General features: G+C 39.0%; 1 protein-coding gene across 1 annotated transcript in view; it reads left to right on the forward strand.

The window, feature by feature from the left end:
* The window catches only part of SPTA1 (spectrin alpha, erythrocytic 1), an 88020-nt gene that overhangs the window by 21295 nt on the left and 46103 nt on the right, over window positions 1–20622 (forward strand). The window contains exons 18-26 of the mRNA XM_033197083.1: window positions 413–656; window positions 2356–2478; window positions 5767–5984; window positions 6818–6910; window positions 8727–8864; window positions 10054–10205; window positions 16932–17118; window positions 18200–18301; window positions 19714–19805. Of these exons, the coding sequence (XP_033052974.1) occupies window positions 413–656; window positions 2356–2478; window positions 5767–5984; window positions 6818–6910; window positions 8727–8864; window positions 10054–10205; window positions 16932–17118; window positions 18200–18301; window positions 19714–19805 (1349 nt within the window). The remainder of the gene's footprint in view (window positions 1–412; window positions 657–2355; window positions 2479–5766; window positions 5985–6817; window positions 6911–8726; window positions 8865–10053; window positions 10206–16931; window positions 17119–18199; window positions 18302–19713; window positions 19806–20622) is intronic.

The raw sequence follows: 20622 nt of genomic DNA on the forward strand, positions 1-20622 counted from the left end.
ATTTCCATTTATTTGCAGTTATAGATCATTTTAAAGAGAGAGAAAGAATACGAAGGTGAACTGAGATAGAAAAACACTTCCAGCTTTTTTCCTTGGGGCCCAGTTTATCAATACTCTTAAACACTCAAACTCCGCAGTTCTAATTTTTCTGATTTCCTTGAAGCATTCTATAAAGATTTTGAAGTTTCTAAAATATGTTTTGAGAACTACTTTCGTATGAATAGCCCTCACCTGATATGGTGGTCCTCAATGTAGCAACCCCTCCAACTCCATTTCACTGATTTAATTAGAGATCAGAACACAGTGCCTATGGGAACTGATTTTCCAATGTCCCCGTTTCCACCATGACAACCTCCTATCACTTCCTACTAAATGATGGGATTTCTTGGCATTCATTCTATTTCTCCCTTAGGATCAGGTGAATACCCTTACAGAACTGGCTGCATATTTTGAAAAAATAGGCCATCCTGATTCTAAGGACATAAAGGCAAGGCAAGAGTCCTTGGTATGCCGATTTGAAGCTCTGAAAGAGCCACTGGCCACCCGAAAGAAGAAGCTCTTAGACCTCCTCCATCTGCAGCTGATTTGTAGAGACACAGAGGATGAGGAGGCCTGGATCCAGGAGACTGAACCCTCAGCTACTTCCACCTACCTTGGTTAGTACAGCCTGAGCAGGCTGAGCCATTAGGAAAGGACCACGGTCTATAGATTGAGAGATCTGAGGTACAGTAGTTGGAGCCTAAAAAACTTGCTCTTAGCTGTTTCTTCTCACATTCATGAAAATTTGTCCAGTCCTTCATAAAAAGATTTTTAAAAATTATATTAAAAAATACACCTCCTAAAACTAGACATGAGCAAAGCCATGAATTTAGGGCCCCTGGGAAGAGCCAGAGTGCTCAGCATTTTGTTGCTTGCTCTAAAACTGTGAAGGTCTTTGAACAGTCATGGTTAATGTCTGAGATACTAAGTGTTTGTGTTTAGGTTGTAGTTGGCCCCTTCTTATAAATTATATGAGCTTTTTATTCTTGTCCCGACCAGCGGGATCATTAACACAGACCTTGGAGGAGGGGGTGGGAATTTAGAGAGACAAGAGACACAAGAAATGGAGACAAGACAGTGCTCTGATCAAGTCTCATTTAATGGCGGTGGTGTAATGCCTTATATATGCTGCCAGGTAAGAGGAAGGGCTCAGAGCAGGAGGGGAGGGGAATAATGAGAGACGTCACCAGACGCATGCTCGGTAGGCTTAGTCTCTCCCGGGCGTGGGAGGTAATTTACCCGCCGGCGGGAAAAGTTCGCGCGCGCGGGAAGGTTTGATGATGAAGAACCAGGAAATGCGCCATCTTGTCTCCGCAATGTGGAGCTTAAGCAACAGAGGCCACAGCAATATCCGGGCTACACGGCTCCGGACATATTCTGACAATAGCAGAATAAAAATAATAAAATTTTAAAAAGTAGCAAATAAAGCACATATTGTCCTTTCTTTCAGAAGCTGCTAGTTCACCAGTGTCAAAGCCAGTACACTTGTAATGAGGCACAGAAAAATGTGTAGGCAAATACAGTGCAACTTAGTATGCATATTTTGGAAACATCTATGAGAGGCTAGACAATGAGGATAATGAAAGGGTTAGTCTGGGAAAACTTCTTGAAAGAAAACAGCCTGAGGCTTATTGGAAAGGCATAGAAAGTTTCTAGAGAGTATATTTTGAATGGGAAGTAGTAAGAAAGAAAGTTTAGAGGAAAAAGAGACAAAGCATGGTTAGGATACAGGGAGGATAAAGCAGACAGCAGGATTTCGGGATCTTAGAAGATGAAGGAAATTCATAGTAAGTAGTATTTATTCTTTGCTTGTTAATGCTATGCAATCAATGAGGCACTTTTTGTAAGTTATTTCTAGTGATTAAAAATAGATCTTCAAACCAGTTACACTGTGCCTTTTTCATGATGAGAAAACTTACGCATAGAAGATTTAACAACTTTCTGATGTCCATAGAAATTAGCAAGTAGAAGTTCCTTCCTTGTACATCACAATATGCTGAAAGACAATTGCGTGCATAATATTGGACATTTGAACTAAGAAGTTACTTGCCTTCCTACTTATCTTTCAACAAAAGTAGTGATGTTTTCATTTTCTGTTGTATAATAGTGAATTGAAATTTATTAATAAAAAGAGGTTAGGGTAAGAACAAAGATAAGTGGAGTGAATTCAGACAGATGATAAAAATTTAAAGAATCTCACTCAATGGTTAGAACTTCAAATGGAAGAACTGTGGGTCCAAGAGTTCTAAAAGAGTGAGGTATGCTACTTCCATACACCAGGATAATCCCAAACTTTGAAATTCCTTTCTTCTGCAGGAAAGGACTTGATTGCTTCCAAAAAGCTTCTGAATAGGCACAAAGTCATCCTGGAGAACATCGCCAGCCATGAACCACGCATTCAAATGATAACAGAAAGGGGAAACAAAATGGTAGAGGAAGGTATGTATGATTGAGATTCAGTTGGCCAAAACATCACCAGGCCAGACCTCTGGGAAGAAGAAGTTTGTACTCTCTTAGGGTTTCAAGGGAATTTAAAAATATCTGACCCATTTTCCCATTTAATTCTCTTTTGGCATTTCTGACAAATGGGCATATGGTTTTGTTTGTATATTTCAATAACAGGAATATTCTAATCCTGTGAACGACTATTTGTTTGTGAAACAAAAATTATTAAAGTAAAATGTCTTTACCCTAATCATTAATAGGCTTCTCTGTAGAAGTTCCAGAATTCAGAATCTAATTTACAAAGCACTGTGAATTAAATCAGGTCTCTTTTCCATATAGGAGCTTCCAGATCTGTGAAGGCAGATCTTAGTTATGCAGTGCTGACCTATTTTTATAGTAAACTCTTCCATTTCTTTAGTTTCTCACTTCATATAGTTTCAATGCCTCTGTTCATTCTTTTCATTCAATTCAGAAATTCCTGGTGCTTAAGTATGATGTTCAGTTCTGAACCTCATAAGCCAGGTATGGTATAAGCAATGCAGATTACATTGGGATTTTCCCTCTGTTGATTGAAGAATCAACTGATGCCAATCAATATCTAGTTTTCAAAAGTGTAGGTTAAAATTCAGTTTGCTGAGCAAAACTTCAGATCCCAACTGAGTGATTCAAACCAACAAATGTTTACTTGGAATATCTGTGTTACTATAGAAATTCGCCTGTTTTTTAAATCTTCAACTATACTTGTGGATTTTGTCTTCTTCTCTTTTTGGTTCTATCAGGTTTTATTTCATATATTTTGAAGCTCTGTTATTACATGCATATACATTTAGGATTGTTATATCTTTTCAATGAAGTTAAATCTTCACATTATGAAATATCAATCTTTATCCATGGTGAAATTCTTTGTTCTGAAGCCTACCTACTGTGACTTTAATGAAAGCCACATATGCTATCTTTTGATAAGTTTTTGCATGGTGCATATTTCTCCATCTTTTTGCTTGTACTCTGTTTCTTATATTTAAAGTGGGATTCTTACAAATAGCATATAATCAGGCCTTGTTTTTATTCTATTCAATCTGGTAATTTTTCTTTTTTAATTGTGATATTTAGACAGTTTACACTTAGTGCAATTATCAGTATGGTTTATTTTAAATCTGGCATGTTGCTATATTTTTTTCTTTTTATCTATCACTGTATGTCTCCTTTAGATCAATTTTGTATTTATTGTGATTCCATCTTATCTTCAGATTGGCCTATTAGCTACAATTGCTGTTTTGTGTTTGTGTGTGTATGTTTTTATAGTGCAGTGATTTTGCCATTGTGATTTGGAGTCCTTTTGGGGTCTCTGACACACTTTTAGTGGGTTCACAAAGTTAAAATATTTTCATAATAGTGCTAAGACTATTATTTCCTTTTACAGACTTATCCTTTTATAAGCATAGAATGGAGTTTTCCAGAGCCTACAGATGGGTAATGATGTCACTCTTCTGTCTAATGAAGTATATACTTCTACATTCTTTTTTTTCAAAGCTTCTTGTTTTGATTTCTGATATGAGAACTATTAATGAGTCTAACTAAATAAGCAAAAGATTTTTTGCATCCTTAATAATTTTAAAATTGTAAAGGGGTCCCAAAAGCACAAATTTGAGAGCCACTATTCCAGGAATTAAAATATAGATTTTTAATCTATCATAGTCTAATTTCAAATAATATTATGCATTTCATGTTTAATATAAGATTCTTAAATGGATACTTTCCTTTATTTTCACCCTTGTGCTATTGGTGTCACATATTTTTACATGTTATAAACTCTATAATTCAATGTCATTATTTTTGCTTTGATAGTCAACTGGTTTTGAATGAGATTATTAAATGAGAAAAAACTCACCCTCATATTTCCCATTTCCAGTGTTCTTTATTTCTTTATTTAGGTTAATATTTTCATTTGTATTATTTTTCTTCTGCTTGAAGAACTTCCTCTAACATTCCTTATACTGCAGGTCTTCTATCCATAAATTCTCTAGACTTCTGTTAATCTAAAAGTCTTCATTCTACCTTCCTTTTTGAAATATATTTTCACTACATATAAAATTCTCAGTTGACAATTTCTTTCTTCCAGTATTTTAAAGACGTGCTGCCTTGTCTTCTGACTTTGCAAGCTTCTGATAAGATGTCTGCTGTCATCATGATCTTTGCTCCTCTCTATGTAATATGTCTTTTTTCCCCCCTCTACCTGTTTTAAAGCTTTTCTCTTTATCACTGGTATTAAATAATTTGATTATGTGATTATTCGATAGGGTTTTCCTTATTTCTTCAGCTCAGTGATTGTTGAGCTTCTTGATTCTGTTTTGTTACGGTACTCCTGCGGCAGCCTTTATTCAGGGACTGATTTAGAGATGAGCATAATATTGATATGTTACTCTTCTGAGGACCCTATATCATGTATTACAATATTTTTTCCACTTTGATAGGTGGTAATGTTAACTATTTTCATTCTTAATTGAGGCCTAGAAGTTATTTGGCCACTGCTTTTAAGTCACTCTTTTCTCACCGTCCAGGATTTCCTTATACATATGTGCGTGTGAGTAATCAGACAAATACTCTAGGGAACTTCTCTGATAAGTTCTATCTGTCTGTAACACCCTTCTCTTTAACACTCAACCTCACAAATTCTAGTTCTCTTGTCTTTCCCAAATGTTGATCTCTGTGTCCTCAATTCAGTGTGACTGGTGGTTCTATTTAGTTTAGCTCCCCAGGCCTATAGCCCAGAAACCTCCCAAGGCATAAGCTTGGCAATTATAGAACATATCTCATTTATTTCCCTTCTCTCAGGAATCACAGTCCTCTATCCATTATCTGAAAATCATTTTATCTTACAGCTTTTCCTGTTTTCTAGTTATTTAGGGTGGAAGAACAATTCTCATAATAATAACTCCTTTATGGAAAGAAATGGAAATCAGCTGATTTTTCTGCTTCATCTAAAGAAGGCATGATTTTGAAACTCTGAGCATCACCCATACATTAATATTCTGTTTTCAAGTGTGTATTTGTCAGTCAATACCAACCCATTCACCACCACATGCATATCTCCCATTAGTAACTTCTGTTACTTAATCTCACTCAGAATATTTCAATTCCCAGGTAACTCGAGAAAAATATAACGTTGACTAAATAAGGTACCATTTTTATCACTTCCTTTCTCTTTTCCAAGGTACCAAAATAATTAGAGAATGGTAAACACTCCTGAGGATCATACTCACCTTTTCTATAACTACTCCACAGGACACTTTGCTGCAGAAGATGTGGCCTCTAGGGTCAAGAGTTTGAATCAGAATATGGAGTCTCTCCGTGCTCGAGCTGCTAGGCGACAAAATGATCTTGAAGCCAATGTCCAGTTCCAGCAGTACCTGGCTGACCTGCATGAAGCAGAAACATGGATCAGAGAGAAGGAGCCTATCGTAGACAATACTAACTATGGGGCTGATGAAGAAGCGGCTGGGGTAAGGTGGGGGTGGGTTTAACATTGTGAATCCTCAACAAACGCAACCAAATTGTCAATTTAGGGTTTGCTTAGGTTGTGGGACAGCTACAGATTCTGCCAGATTATTTGGGGTTTCCAGAGTGATCGCCTTTGGCCTTCATCTGCTAAGACTCCCTCAGATTTGACAGGAATCACCAAAGATATGCTACATTTTTCTCATCTCACAGAAATTCATACATTCTTTAGAGATTATCTAAATCAAAAAAGTGTGATCAGAGTCATAGTCATAATCCCATCCTAAACTTTCTAGAGGAACCTTGAGCATTTATAAATTAATCATGGTTTTAAGACATAGACACCTTAATTACTTTATTAAAATAAATTTGGACAGATACATTGAGATATGCTGGGGCAAGAAGAACCTCAAAGGTTATAATCACACTTTTTATCCATTTATTTGTTTTGCTCATTGTCTTATAGGAAGCTGGGATACTATTTTACAAACTTTTGGCACTAGAAGTAATTGGTATGCACATTTTAAGTTACGCTAATCTTTATCTTGTAAAGTAACAATATCAACAGCATCCTTTTTCAGCTATAATCTGTCTTGATAAAAATACTTTTGCAAGTTTGAGTTAATTTTGATTTTAGTAAACATATTGAAATTACAATTTATTTATTAACTCCTATTTCCTTAATGCTTGCAAATTTAGGGTTAAAAATAACTTTATAATAGATGGAAAGTAGCTTTTACCAGGATTTAAGACGAAAAGCATAACCCAAAATAATAGTAGTTGAAATAATAGTGTTCTTCCTGTATTCATTCTGATGATCTTCCATCAATAAATCCAGGCTCTCCTAAAGAAGCATGAGGCCTTTCTATTGGATCTCAATTCATTTGGAGACAGTATGAAAGCTCTACAGAATCAGGCAGATGCCTGCCAGGTAAGACTAACTCAGTGATGACAGGAATCACACTTCCTACCACAGAGAAAAAAAATTGTCTTCATTGCTGATTTTTTACTTTCTACAACCCAAAAACAATGACAAAGAAAACATTAAGTTCTATGACTCTAGTATGCAGGAACTGTAGCATCTACAATTTAATCCAAAGGAGACTTCATCCAAAAGAACTTTTTGATAAATGATATCATGTCTTCACTGATGTATTTTTGGCTTTCCTCTTTCCTTCCTTTTATATTTCTACCCTCTTTCTTTCTTACTTTTCTTCATTTATATCTCTCCTTCTTATCTTTCTTCTTTATTCCCTTCTTTTATTTCTTAATTTTTAATGCCAAACCATATTAAATGTCTATTATATGCAAGTATGAATAAAACATCCTGATTTGCAGGAAAATTACAGCCTATTAGGAGGCCAGACATTTAACAGTAAGTGCATATAACAGATGTATGAACAGGACAAAAAGTCTCAAAGAAAAGACTCTTGTGTTCTCTTGAAATAACAGTACTGGAAAATTTTCATAACTGAGGGAAACCACCTGATCTGAATTATTAAGGAAAAACAGATGGGTGGTTTACTGTGCAGAGAAAGAGGATAAGAGTTTCTCTAGTCAACCATGACAGCAAATGTACTGAGGCACAAAATAATCAAGTTTTGTGGAAAATGCAGTTGGTTAAGAACGTGAGAATGGAAGATGCAATTGGTTGAGAATATGAAATGGCTCAGGTACAAGGTAAAATGGGGTGTCATGAAGATTCATTGAACTGGAATCAAATTAATGTTGTAACAATGTCTCCTGTAGGTAGTGGTAGAAAAAAAGAGACACACTTCTTACCTTCAAGGAATTCTTTCTAATGAGAGGTTGTTAATCCACACATTCAGAGTAAACAAAAGACATAGACTCAGTCTGTCAAATCAGTGTATATTTACAGACCTCCTATGCTGTGCCTTCACCAGGCTCTACACAGTGGGTGCCTAAACAAAAACAGATGGATTTATACATTGTGTGGTATGAGGAAACACGTCACCTAAAGGAGATGAAATCAGAGGGCTCTGTCGGCGGAGGTGCATATTCAACTCCAACTTGAGGAAGGGGTGGGTCATTCCTCAGGAAGAGGGTTTATGTTTTGCTTGATTTCTCAGAGACATGAAATTGGCAGAAAGTAAAAGTCAGAGAAAATTCTACCTTAGAATGCAGACTGCTTACTAAACAGAGACACAACATATTTTTAATGATCTCAGTTAATGTTCTCAATTTTTAAAGTTCTGTGGCCTTTCCTGTGGTATTGACCACTCATCTCTCAAACAGAAGGTCCAGAGCTCTTGACATAGTAACTTAAAGGCCAGAAGAAACGGGAAGAATTGTCAGTGGAGGCACAGGGAAAGGTGTACCTCCTTTCCCTGTAGGGGAAAGACAGATAACGGGTCTTTCACTTCCTCAAATAATTTTCTGAAATGTTCATGTGTATAATCCTTTTGGGCCTTCTTAAGGGAGTACACTTCTTAAAATGTATTCCTCCCATTTTAAGTACTGTTGGCTTAGAGCATTTAATATGTTTCTGACAAATCATGTATTTGCTTCCTTGCTTTGGATTTATAGTTCCCAACCTGTCTGTCCCCTGACAAGTGTCAGAATGGAACAGTCTGAAGATCACGTACTTTAATCTCTGCAGCCATGTAAGAGGTTCCAGCCAGAGGCTCTTTTCTCCTGGGAAGCCTAAAGGACTGCTCACCCCTGGTAGGCTGTACAGGGAGATATTTCCAGTGTGTGACTGACACCTGCTTCCTGTTTTTGTTCAGCAACAACAGGCTGCACCAGTGGAGGGAGCTGCTGGAGAACAAAGGGTCATGGCTTTATATGACTTCCAGGCCCGCAGCCCCCGAGAGGTCACCATGAAGAAAGGTGATGTCTTAACGCTGCTCAGTTCCATCAATAAGGTGACTTTTCCTTCTAATGTTTCCATCAAAAAGTGGCTCTTTCAGAACCATCTCTCCCAATCTTGCCAGATATTCAAATTTTTACCATCCAATGTTTATTTTATTATTTTATTTCTTGAATAACTATAACTGATTAAGTAGTATTTTTCCTGTAGATATTTTGCAGGATCCTACACATTTCTTTTGGAATTAAAATCCCAGTGTGACAGTTAAAATCATAAAGAGTTGAAGTTATATAATCAGCCCAAAGATATAGAAAGTATGAGTGAAAATTCTGTAATATATTTAAAGGGCTAAGCTGTCCCTTTCTTTTTTCCTCTTTGCTTGTTCCTCTTCTGTGCCAGTATTTCTAGTGATAAAATAACAATGTCTGGGGTTAGATGGAGCCTACTGAAAGATGAGTCTTTTGTCAATTTGATTTTCTTTGGATCTTGTGCCTTGGAGAACAATGATAAAATACTGGTTGAGATTTTTAAATATATTTTTCATAAAAACTGAAGTATTTTTTTTTTTACTCTGATACCTAATTAATCTACAAAAATTCTTAAGAAGAAAAGAAAATAGTTTGGGCTATAGTTATTCCAAAGACAAGTAAATTTTTGGAGCGGCAGATGTTTCCTTATCAAATAATGCGTGCTAGTCCCTTTTTTCTTTGTCTAGGCCTCTTCATTATTTTTTGACGAAATTAACCTCAGAGTTTTGGTAGATGTAGCAATAGTTCAAAAATAAAAAAATAAAATAACACTCAGGTATATGAATGTCAGAGCAATTCACATTTTTCAGGCCTCTGCAAGAAGAATAGGGGAGAAGAAACTTTTGTGCAATATCCCCTTACACAGACGCTCCACTGCCAAGAAGTCCAGCTAGAACCTGGATCCATGTGTTTTTTGTAAATTCCTCATGAACAAAGTGCCCCATCATTAAAAGAGCTGTCCTGAGTGTTTGAAAACCTCTCCAAAGTTAAGGGTCTAACATTATGTATCAAATTACTTGATTTCAGGGGCTTGTCTATGCAGTTCTTCATTTCATTTCTTGGTCATATATGAAAATTATGTGCTACCCATTAGACATGGTGAGCTTATCTTTGCTATTAACCTGTGCCTGGGCCAAGAGACTTAGTATTGAAGTCTCTCCCATTTGTTGCTTTTCCAATAATTAATGAAGGAGTGGGGATCTGCTCTCCCTTCAGGACTGGTGGAAGGTGGAAGCTGATGATCATCAGGGCTTTGTCCCAGCTGTCTATGTCAGAAGACTGGCCCACGATGAGTTCCCGATGCTCCCACAGCGGCGACGAGAAGAGCCAGGCAACATCGCCCAGCGCCAGGAGGAAATTGAGAACCTGTAAGTTCTGGAGCCTGGAGAACTGAAGAGCACTTGGCCAGACATTTTTGGCCAAAGACATTTCTTCTCATGACCCTGCATCTGTTAGATTCGAGATGCCACAGAAAATTCGAAGATTTTAAGAATTGAAAGTAAACCTAGAATCCTTTAAATGTTTCAGTTTCTTTTTGAGGAAAGGCCAGCCCAGAATCATTCTATCAATTTCCTGAGGTCAGACACTTCACAGAGCTCTTCTGATTCCCTGCCCCACATTCTTTCAAGGTTGTTAAAGTCTCCTGACTTTTACATGAACTTCGTTTACTACGCCAGGTTTTTCGTATCCAGTTGTCAGTTACCATGTAAAAATGTCACTTTTATGAAATGGGGAAGGAATGCTGCCAGTCATACAATTGGGTCACTGGCATTTTTACTATTTTTTTTTTTTTTATTATACTTTAAGTTCTAGGGTACATGTGCATAACGTTTATATCATGTATAACTCCCCAATGCAATCCCTCCCTCCTCCCCCCTCCCCCAATAGGCCCCAGTGTGTGATGTTCCCCTTCCCGAGTCCAAGTGATCTCATTGTTCAGTTCCCACCTATGAGTGAGAACATGCGGTGTTTGGTTTTCTCTTCTTGTGATAGTTTGCTAAGAATGATGGTTTCCAGCTGCATCCATGTCCCTACAAAGGACGCAAACTCATCATTTTTGATGGCTGCATAGTATTCCATGGTGTATATGTGCCACATTTTCTTAATCCAGTCTGTCACAGACGGACATTTGGGTTGATTCCAGGTCTTTGCTATTGTGAATAGTGCCGCAATAAACATACGTGTGCATGTGTCTTTGTAGTAGAGTAATTTATAATCCTTTGGGTATATACCCAGTAGTGGGATGGCTGGGTCATATGGTACATCTAGTTCTAGATCCTTGAGGAATCGCCATACTGTTTTCCATAATGGTTGAACTAGTTTACAATCCCACCAACAGTGTAAAAGTGTTCCTATTTCTCCACATCCTCTCTAACACCTGTTGTTTCCTGACTTCTTAATGATTGCCATTCTAACTGGTGTGAGATGGTATCTCATTGTGGTTTTGATTTGCATTTCTCTGATGGCGAGTGATGATGAGCATTTTTTCATGTGTCTGTTGGCGGTATGGATGTCTTCTTTTGAGAAATGTCTGCTCATATCCTTTGCCCACTTTTTGATGGGGTTGTTTGTTTTTTTCTTGTATATTTGTTTGAGTTCTTTGTAGATTCTGGATATTAGCCCTTTGTCAGATGAGTAGGTTGCAAAAATTTTCTCCCATTCTGTAGGTTGTCTGTTCACTCTGATGATAGTTTCTTTACTGTGCAAAAGCTCTTTAGTTTAATTAGATCCCACGTGTCAATTTTTGCTTTTGCTGCCGTTGCTTTTGGTGTTTTAGACATGAAGTCCTTGCCCATGCCTATGTCCTGAATGGTACTACCTAGATTTTCTTCTAGGGTTTTTATGGTATTAGGTCTAACATTTAAGTCTCTAATCCATCTTGAATTAATTTTCATATAAGGGGTAAGGAAAGGATCCAGTTTCAGCTTTCTACTTCTGGCTAGCCAATTTTCCCAGCACCATTTATTAAATAGGGAATCCTTTCCCCATTTCTTGTTTCTCTCAGGTTTGTCAAAGATCAGATGGCTGTAGATGTGTGGTATTATTTCTGAGGACTCTGTTCTGTTCCCTTGATCTATTTCTCTGTTGTGGTACCAGTACCATGCTGTTTTGGTTACTGTAGCCTTGTAGTATAGTTTGAAGTCAGGTAGCGTGATGCCTCCAGCTTTGTCCTTTTGACCTAGGATTCTCTTGGCAATGCGGGCTCTTTTTTGGTTCCATATGAACTTTAAAGCCGTTTTTTCCAATTCTGTGAAGAAAGTCATTGGTAGCTTGATGGGGATGGCATTGAATCTATAAATTACCTTGGGCAGTATGGCCATTTTCACGATATTGATTCTTCCTATCCATGAGCATGGTATGTTCTTCCATTTGTTTGTGTCCTCTTTGATTTCACTGAGCAGTGGTTTGTAGTTCTCCTTGAAGAGGTCCTTTACATCCCTTGTAAGCTGGATTCCTAGGTATTTTATTCTCTTTGAAGCAATTGTGAATGCAAGTTGATTCCTGATTTGGCTCTCTGCTTGTCTGTTACTGGTGTATAAGAATGCTTGTGATTTTTGCACATTGATTTTGTATCCTGAGACTTTGCTGAAGTAGCTTATCAGCTTAAGAAGATTTTGGGCTGAGACGATGGGGTTTTCTAAATATACAATCATGTCATCTGCAAACAGGGACAATTTGACTTCTTCTTTTCCTAACTGGATACCCTTGATTTCTTTCTCTTGCCTGATTGCCCTAGACAGAACTTCCAACACTATGTTGAATAGGAGTGGTGAGAGAGGGCATCCCTGTCTTGTGCCAGTTTTCAAAGGGAATTTTTCCAGTTTTTGCCCATTCAGTATGATATTAGCTGTGGGTTTGTCGTAAATAGCTCTTATTATTTTGAGGTACGTTCCATCAATACCGAATTTATTGAGCGTTTTTAGCGTAAAGGGCTGTTGAATTTTGTCAAAGGCCTTTTCTGCATCTATTGAGATAATCATGTGGTTCTTGTCTTTGGTTCTGTTGATATGCTGGATTATGTTTGTTGATTTGCGAATGTTGAACCAGCCTTGCATCCCAGGGATGAAGCCCACTTGATCATGGTGGATAAGCTTTTTGATGTGCTGCTGAATCCGGTTTGCCAGTATTTTATTGAGAATTTTTGCATCGATGTTCATCAGGGATATTGGTCTAAAATTCTCTTTTTTTTTGTTGTGTCTCTGCCAGGCTTTGGTATCAGGATGATGTTGGCCTCATAAAATGAGTTAGGGAGGATTCCCTCTTTTTCTATTGATTGGAATAGTTTCAGAAGGAATGGTACCAGCTCCTCCTTGTACCTCTGGTAGAATTCAGCTGTGAATCCATCTGGTCCTGGGCTTTTTTTGGTGGGTAGGCTATTAATTGTTGCCTCAATTTCAGAGCCTGCTATTGGTCTATTCAGGGATTCAACTTCTTCCTGGTTCAGTCTTGGGAGAGTGTAAGTGTCCAGGAAATTATCCATTTCTTCTAGATTTTCTAGTTGATTTGCGTAGAGGCATTTATAGTATTCTCTGATGGTTGTTTGTATTTCTGTGGGGTCGGTGGTGATATCCCCTTTATCGTTTTTTATTGCATCTATTTGATTCCTCTCTCTTTTCTTCTTTAGTAGTCTTGCTAGCGGTCTGTCAATTTTGTTGATCTTTTCAAAAAACCAACTCCTGGATTCATTGATTTTTTGGAGCGTTTTTTGTGTCTCTATCTCCTTCAGTTCTGCTCTGATCTTAGTTATTTCTTGCCTTCTGCTAGCTTTTGAATGTGTTTGCTCTTGCCTCTCTAGTTCTTTTAATTGTGATGTTAGAGTGTCAATTTTAGATCTTTCCTGCTTTCTCTTGTGGGCATTTAGTGCTATAAATTTCCCTCTACACACTGCTTTAAATGTGTCCCAGAGATTCTGGTATGTTGTATCTTTGTTCTTATTGGTTTCAAAGAACATCTTGATTTCTGCTTTCATTTTGTTATGTACCCAGTAGTCATTCAGGAGCAGGTTGTTCAGTTTCCATGTAGTTGAGCGGTTTTGATTGAGTTTCTTAGTCCTGAGTTCTAGTTTGATTGCACTGTGGTCTGAGAGACAGTTTGTTATAATTTCTGTTCTTGTACATTTGCTGAGGAGTGCTTTACTTCCAATTATGTGGTCAATTTTGGAATAAGTGTGATGTGGTGCTGAGAAGAATGTATATTCTGTTGATTTGGGGTGGAGAGTTCTATAGATGTCTATTAGGTCCGCTTGGTGCAGAGATGAGTTCAATTCCTGGATATCCTTTTTAACTTTCTGTCTCATTGATCTGTCTAATGTTGACAGTGGAGTGTTGAAGTCTCCCATTATTATTGTATGGGAGTCTAAGTCTCTTTGTAGGTCTCTAAGGACTTGCTTTATGAATCTGGGTGCTCCTGTATTGGGTGCATATATATTTAGGATAGTTAGCTCTTCCTGTTGAATTGATCCCTTTACCATTATGTAATGGCCTTCTTTGTCTCTTTTGATCTTTGATGGTTTAAAGTCTGTTTTATCAGAGACTAGGATTGCAACCCCTGCTTTTTTTTGTTCTCCATTTGCTTGGTAGATCTTCCTCCATCCCTTTATTTTGAGCCTATGTATGTCTCTGCATGTGAGATGGGTCTCCTGAATACAGCAGACTGATGGGTCTTGACTCTTGATCCAGTTTGCCAGTCTGTGTCTTTTAATTGGAGCATTTAGTCCATTTACATTTAAGGTTAATATTGTTATGTGTGAACTTGATCCTGTCATTATGATATTAACTGGTTATTTTGCTCATTAGTTGATGCAGTTTCTTCCTAGCCTCGATGGTCTTTACATTTTGGCATGTTTTTGCAATGGCTGGTACCGGTTGTTCCTTTCCATGTTTAGGGCTTCCTTCAGGGTCTCTTGTAAGGCAGGCCTGGTGGTGACAAAATCTCTAAGCATTTGCTTATCTGTAAAGGATTTTATTTCTCCTTCACTGATGAAGCTTAGTTTGGCTGGATATGAAATTCTGGGTTGAAAATTCTTTTCTTTAAGAACGTTGAATATTGGCCCCCACTCTCTTCTGGCTTGTAGAGTTTCTGCCGAGAGATCTGCTGTTAGTCTGATGGGCTTCCCTTTGTGGGTAACCCGACCTTTCTCTCTGGCTGCCCTTAAGATTTTTTCCTTCATTTCAACTTTGGTGAATCTGGCAATTATGTGTCTTGGAGTTGCTCTTCTGGAGGAGTATCTTTGTGGCGTTCTCTGTATTTCCTGAATTTGAATGTTGGCCTGCCCTACTAGGTTGGCGAAGTTCTCCTGGATGATATCCTGAAGAGTGTTTTCCAACTTGGTTCCATTTTCCCCCTCACTTTCAGGCACCCCAATCAGACGTAGATTTGGTCTTTTTACATAATCCCATACTTCTTGCAGGCTTTGTTCATTTCTTTTTCTTCTTTTTTCTTTTGGTTTCTCTTCTCGCTTCATTTCATTCATTTGATCCTCAATCGCTGATACTCTTTCTTCCAGTTCATCGAGTCGGTTACTGAAGCTTGTGCATTTGTCATGTATTTCTCATGTCATGGTTTTCATCTCTGTCATTTCGTTTATGATCTTCTCTGCATTAATTAGTCTAGCTGTCAATTCTTCCACTCTTTTTTCAAGATTTTTAGTTTCTTTGCGCTGGGTACGTAATTCCTCCTTTAGCTCTGAGAAGTTTGATGGACTGAAGCCTTCTTCTCTCATCTCGTCAAAGTCATTCTCTGAGCAGCTTTGATCCGTTGCTGGCGATGGGCTGCGCTCCTTTGCAGGGGGAGATGCGCTCTTATTTTTTGAATTTCCAGCTTTTCTGCCCTGCTTCTTCCCCATCTTTGTGGTTTTATCTGTCTCTAGTCTTTGATGACGGTGACGTACTGATGGGGTTTTGGTATAGGTGTCCTTCCTGTTTGATAGTTTTCCATCTGACAGTCAGAAGGACTGTCTGTTGGTCTGTTGGAGATTGCTTGAGGTCCACTCCAGACCCTGTTTGCCTGGGTATCAGCAGCAGAGGTTGCCGAAGATAGAATATTGCTGAACAGCGAGTGTACCTGTCTGATTCTTCCTTTGGAAGTTTCCTCTCAGGGATGACTCCACCCTGTGAGGTGTGGGGTGTCAGACTGCCCCTAGTGGGGGATGTCTCCCAGCTAGGCTACTCAGGGGTCAGGGACCCACGTGAGCAGGCAGTCTCTCCGTTCTCAGATCTCAACCTCCGCGTTGGGAGAGCCACGGCTCTCCCCAAAGCTGTCAGACAGAGTCCTTCGCGTCTGCACCGCCCCGGCTGCTTCCCCTATTGGACCTCAGCTGTGGGCTTTCCCCAGAGGTGGAGTCTACAGAGACAGGCAGGCTTCCTTGAGCTGCTGTGAGTTCCACCCAGTTCGAACTTCCCAGCGGCTTTGTTTACCTACTTAAGCCTCAGCAATGGCGGGCGCCCCTCCCCCAGCCTCGCTGCTGCCTTGGGGATAGATCGCCGCAGACTGCTGTGTTAGCAGTGAGGGAGGCTCCGTGGGCGTGGGACCCTCCCGGCCAGGTGTGGGATATATTCTCCTGGTGTGCCTGTTTCCTTAAAGCACAGTATTGGGGTGGGAGTTACCCGATTTTCCAGGTGTTGTGTGTCTCAGTTCCCCTGGCTAGGAAAACGGATTTCCTTCCCCCTTGCGCTTCCAGGTGAGGCGATGCCTCGCCCTGCTTCAGCTCACGCTGGTCAGGCTGCAGCAGCTGACCAGCACCGATTGTCCGGCACTCCCTAGAGAGATGACCCCAGTACCTCAGTTGAAAATGCAGAAATCACCGGTCTTCTGTGTCACTCGCGCTGGGAGTTGGAGACTGGAGCTGTTCCTATTCAGCCATCTTGCTCCGCCCCTCATTTTTACTATTCTTAAATGCAATACTATGTGTTTATCTTTTTGTCCCCAAGGCTGTTTTCCTTCTATCTTTATTTCCTCCTCTTTTCTAATGTTATTTTGCTTTTGATTTGTTTTCCCTTTCATTTTTTTCCTCATTTCTCTCTGTTTGTCACTCAGCCTCTACTCTTCGGTATTTTCTCCTTCTTTTATTACACTTTTCCCACTTCTCCATCCAGATACCACTCCCTCCTGGATCGGGCAGAAGAACGCAGACGTCGTCTATTGCAACGTTACAATGAATTTTTATTGGCCTATGAGGCAGGAGACATGCTGGAATGGATTCAAGAGAAAAAGGCAGAAAACACTGGGGTGGAACTAGATGATGTTTGGGAGCTGCAGAAAAAGTTTGATGAGTTCCAAAAGGTGAGAAACAGGAACCTTCTCCAGACACCTTTTTGAAGGTAGACATCATTTCCTTTGATCCCACAGCTTATCCTACATGATCTTTTAATTTATTTCACACTGGTTATATATTCTCCCCAAAGCTATTGGCAGCTCTGTGGCTCAGATCTCCCTCTAGGTATTGTAGTTGTTAATAATTGAAAGGGAAATGCAGAGAATACTAGTTACCCTAACTGCAGCCTTCAGTGCCTGCCACTCTAAAATCCTCCCTGGAGTGCTGGTCTTCCTGAATTCTTCACAACTTGCCCTATACTATACTTTGTTTCCAATGCCCAGGTTGGGATAAGGTATTGTTGTACTATGTGTAAAGTTTAATTACGGGGCAGAGTTTGGGGTGGAAAAAGGAAGAACCTGACCTGACAAACGATTTCTAATTTTTTGCCTACCTAAAACCCTTTCAGCATTCTTTCTTCCATTAGATATTTTTCCATTACCTTAACTAGCAGTGAGTGTACATTCCTTCTTTTCTTTCTTTTTCTTTTGATATCTTCCACATGGGATTTAACACATACACACACATGCACACACACAGACACACACACGGGGCAAGGGAGGAGAGAGAGCACACACACACACACACACACACACACACACACACAGGGAGAGAGAGAGAGAGAGAGAGCGCACTCCCTAGAGCTGTTTCTTGCAAATATCTCATAATACAGGCAGATAGTGACTCAGTTAAAGAAATTCTATAAAGCTGGAGTTTGTACTGGTAGAAAAGGATGTTACACAGCTTGGGTATCAATCCCTCTAATGGCATAACTTAACCCAGGGGAGATTTTAAGAAATCTATAAAAATGGCTAAACTTCATACTGCAGATAAATAACAGTTTAACAAGTTTTGGATAGCCACTCGGTGTCAAGATCTTTAAGGATACTCTTCTCAGTGGCGGATTGGAGGAGAGGAGCTTGGTGTATATTACAGGTGATGTTAGCAATGTTTTGCTATTTAGCCAAGTAGGGGCAGAGATGGACAGGTAAGTATGGTAGATTCTTGATGAGGGGATTTATACTGCTTTGGATGAATTTTCCCATTCAGGATTTGAAGACCAATGAGCCTCGGCTAAGGGATATCAACAAGGTAGCTGATGATCTACTATTTGAAGGACTTCTCACACCAGAAGGAGCTCAAATCCGGCAGGTAACTAAGGCTCCCTCCATTCCTCCTCACTACCAGGTTGGGCTTTGGGAGTCCTCATTTCACTTCAACATGGAACTTTATATTCTGCAGATCCACTAGATCATGCAGAAGGTAACAGCAGTATGGCATTGCCTGTAGGAAAGGCCAAAGACAATAGCCCAAAAAGTCCCTGTATTTTTGTTGTCTAAATTAACTTAATTAAGCAGGCTCATTTGTTATCATATATTGAGTGTCCTCCATGCCTTCACGTTTGTCATTTCATGGATAGAGTGGGAAAGGAGACAAAAGTATTGGTAGCATAAATTAAGATGTAGCTTTAAGAGGCAGTATTAGGAGGTTTAGGCAATATTACACTGGACATTAATTAAATTAGGTTTACATCATAGCTATTCTTGTCTGACTCTGTCCTCAGACAAGTATCTTCATTTCTAAAAACCTCAGTTTCTATATCTGAAAAGCAAATATTGGATAGCACAATATCCAAATTATGATATCCAAACCTCCTTTTAATCTTCTGTACCAAGCTATATCAAATTAAACATAAAGTTTTTTTCTTACATGTTCACCCAATAATATAATTGAATTTGTATTGCAATTTTAGAATAGGTACATTCGAACTGACCTAAAATTCTTAAATTACAACACATACTCACCTCCGTTTCACTGTCACACACACAAGAGATACTCAATTACATGAATGCAAAGAAAATGTAGATAAAGAAGCTATGATAGTGGGAAGAGGTTGATTAAGAAGATTTACTGGAAGACACAGGTTCTGATCAATGTACTGAAGAAGGAGAATATAGGTCAGTAGAGATAGAGGAGAGGCCATTCTTGACCTGATTCAAATCTGGATCTGTGATTCTATAAAAGATCTAATGAACATTAATCAATGTTCAGTTAGTTCTCTGGATTGCCATAAGTCAGTGGGGATGAGTTTTCTGCCTGTTTTTATAGTGGTTGTTATGGGATATGAGGGAGAAGAAATACGAAGGGGAGCAATGTACTTACCCCCTATAGAAAGTAGGGCTTTAAGAGGCTACCTGGTTTATTCAATTCAGGATACAGAATTATTTGTCTTAGAGAAATGTGATCACTTCTAACTACCAAGGGAACACTTTCCACTCATGTTTTTGGAGTTTATTGTGTCGTCTTTGTAACAGCAAGCACTGATTACTACTCCAGAGTTGATGGTTTCACCCTCTAACATCAGCTTCAGAAGAAATCACTTTCTCTGAGGCACTGGCAAAAATGAGACCCAAGCTCAAGCTGTCCAAGATTGCAAAGCTATGCAATTTCTGAAGAAAATAACATTAGAACAATTATGATTTAAATCTTGTCTTATCTTCAGACACCACTGGGCCATGTGAGTTAGTTCTCCGTCTCAAGTCTGATGTTTTTGCCTCTTTTAGGAACTGAATGCCCGCTGGGGTTCCTTGCAGAGGCTTGCAGATGAACAGCGGCAGCTGCTGGGCAGTGCCCATGCTGTTGAGGTGTTTCACAGGTAAGAATTTTAACTCTAAAAAGCAGTGCTGCTTTACAACCCACTCACAAAACTTCTAAGTCTATTACTATGGTGGAACCGTAGATATTAATATAATCTTTCTTCCTGAGATGGAGATAATGTGCCAATAGAAAATTAGGCTTTTTAGTAGTATAATTCTCACTTCACAAACGGGATACTCCCAGACAACCAACTTCAATTTTCTAATGCCTAGGCTTGGGCCTTGGAACACAATTAGTAGTCTGTATATGTTTCCATGAAAATGAATAAAACTTAGGCTGAGTGCAATGGCTCATAGCTGTAATCCCAGCACTTTGGGTGGCTGAGGCAGGAGGATTGCTTTAGGCCAAGAGTTGTAGACCAACCTGAGCAACAAAGCAAGACATTGTCTCTATAAAAAAATAAAAAATGAAAAATTAGCCCAGTGTGGTGGCACAGGCCTGCAGTCCCAGCTACTTGGGAAGTTGAGCTGGGAGGATCACTTGAGCCCAGGAGGCTGAGGCTGCAGTGAGCCTTGAACACACCATTGCACTCCAGCCTATTGCAACAGAGTGAGACCTCTGTCTTTAAAATCAAAACAGAAAGAAAGAAACTTGAAGTTGAAACAAGAAGTTTAAGTAATTACATTTCTGAACTAGAAGCCAATAGTAGAGGACAACAGACATCACATTGACTTACAGCTCATTCAACATTTTTCTTATTTGATTTTCAAACTAAGAAACACAAAGGCACATACAAACAAGTAAACAAACAAACAAAACAGAAACCAAACACCTTCATTGTGTATAAATGTATTTTTGATGATGCAGGGAAGGAA

The sequence above is a fragment of the Trachypithecus francoisi genome, unplaced genomic scaffold (genome assembly GCF_009764315.1).
Source record: "Trachypithecus francoisi isolate TF-2019V2 unplaced genomic scaffold, Tfra_2.0 Lachesis_group5, whole genome shotgun sequence".
Classification (NCBI taxonomy): domain Eukaryota; kingdom Metazoa; phylum Chordata; class Mammalia; order Primates; family Cercopithecidae; genus Trachypithecus; species Trachypithecus francoisi.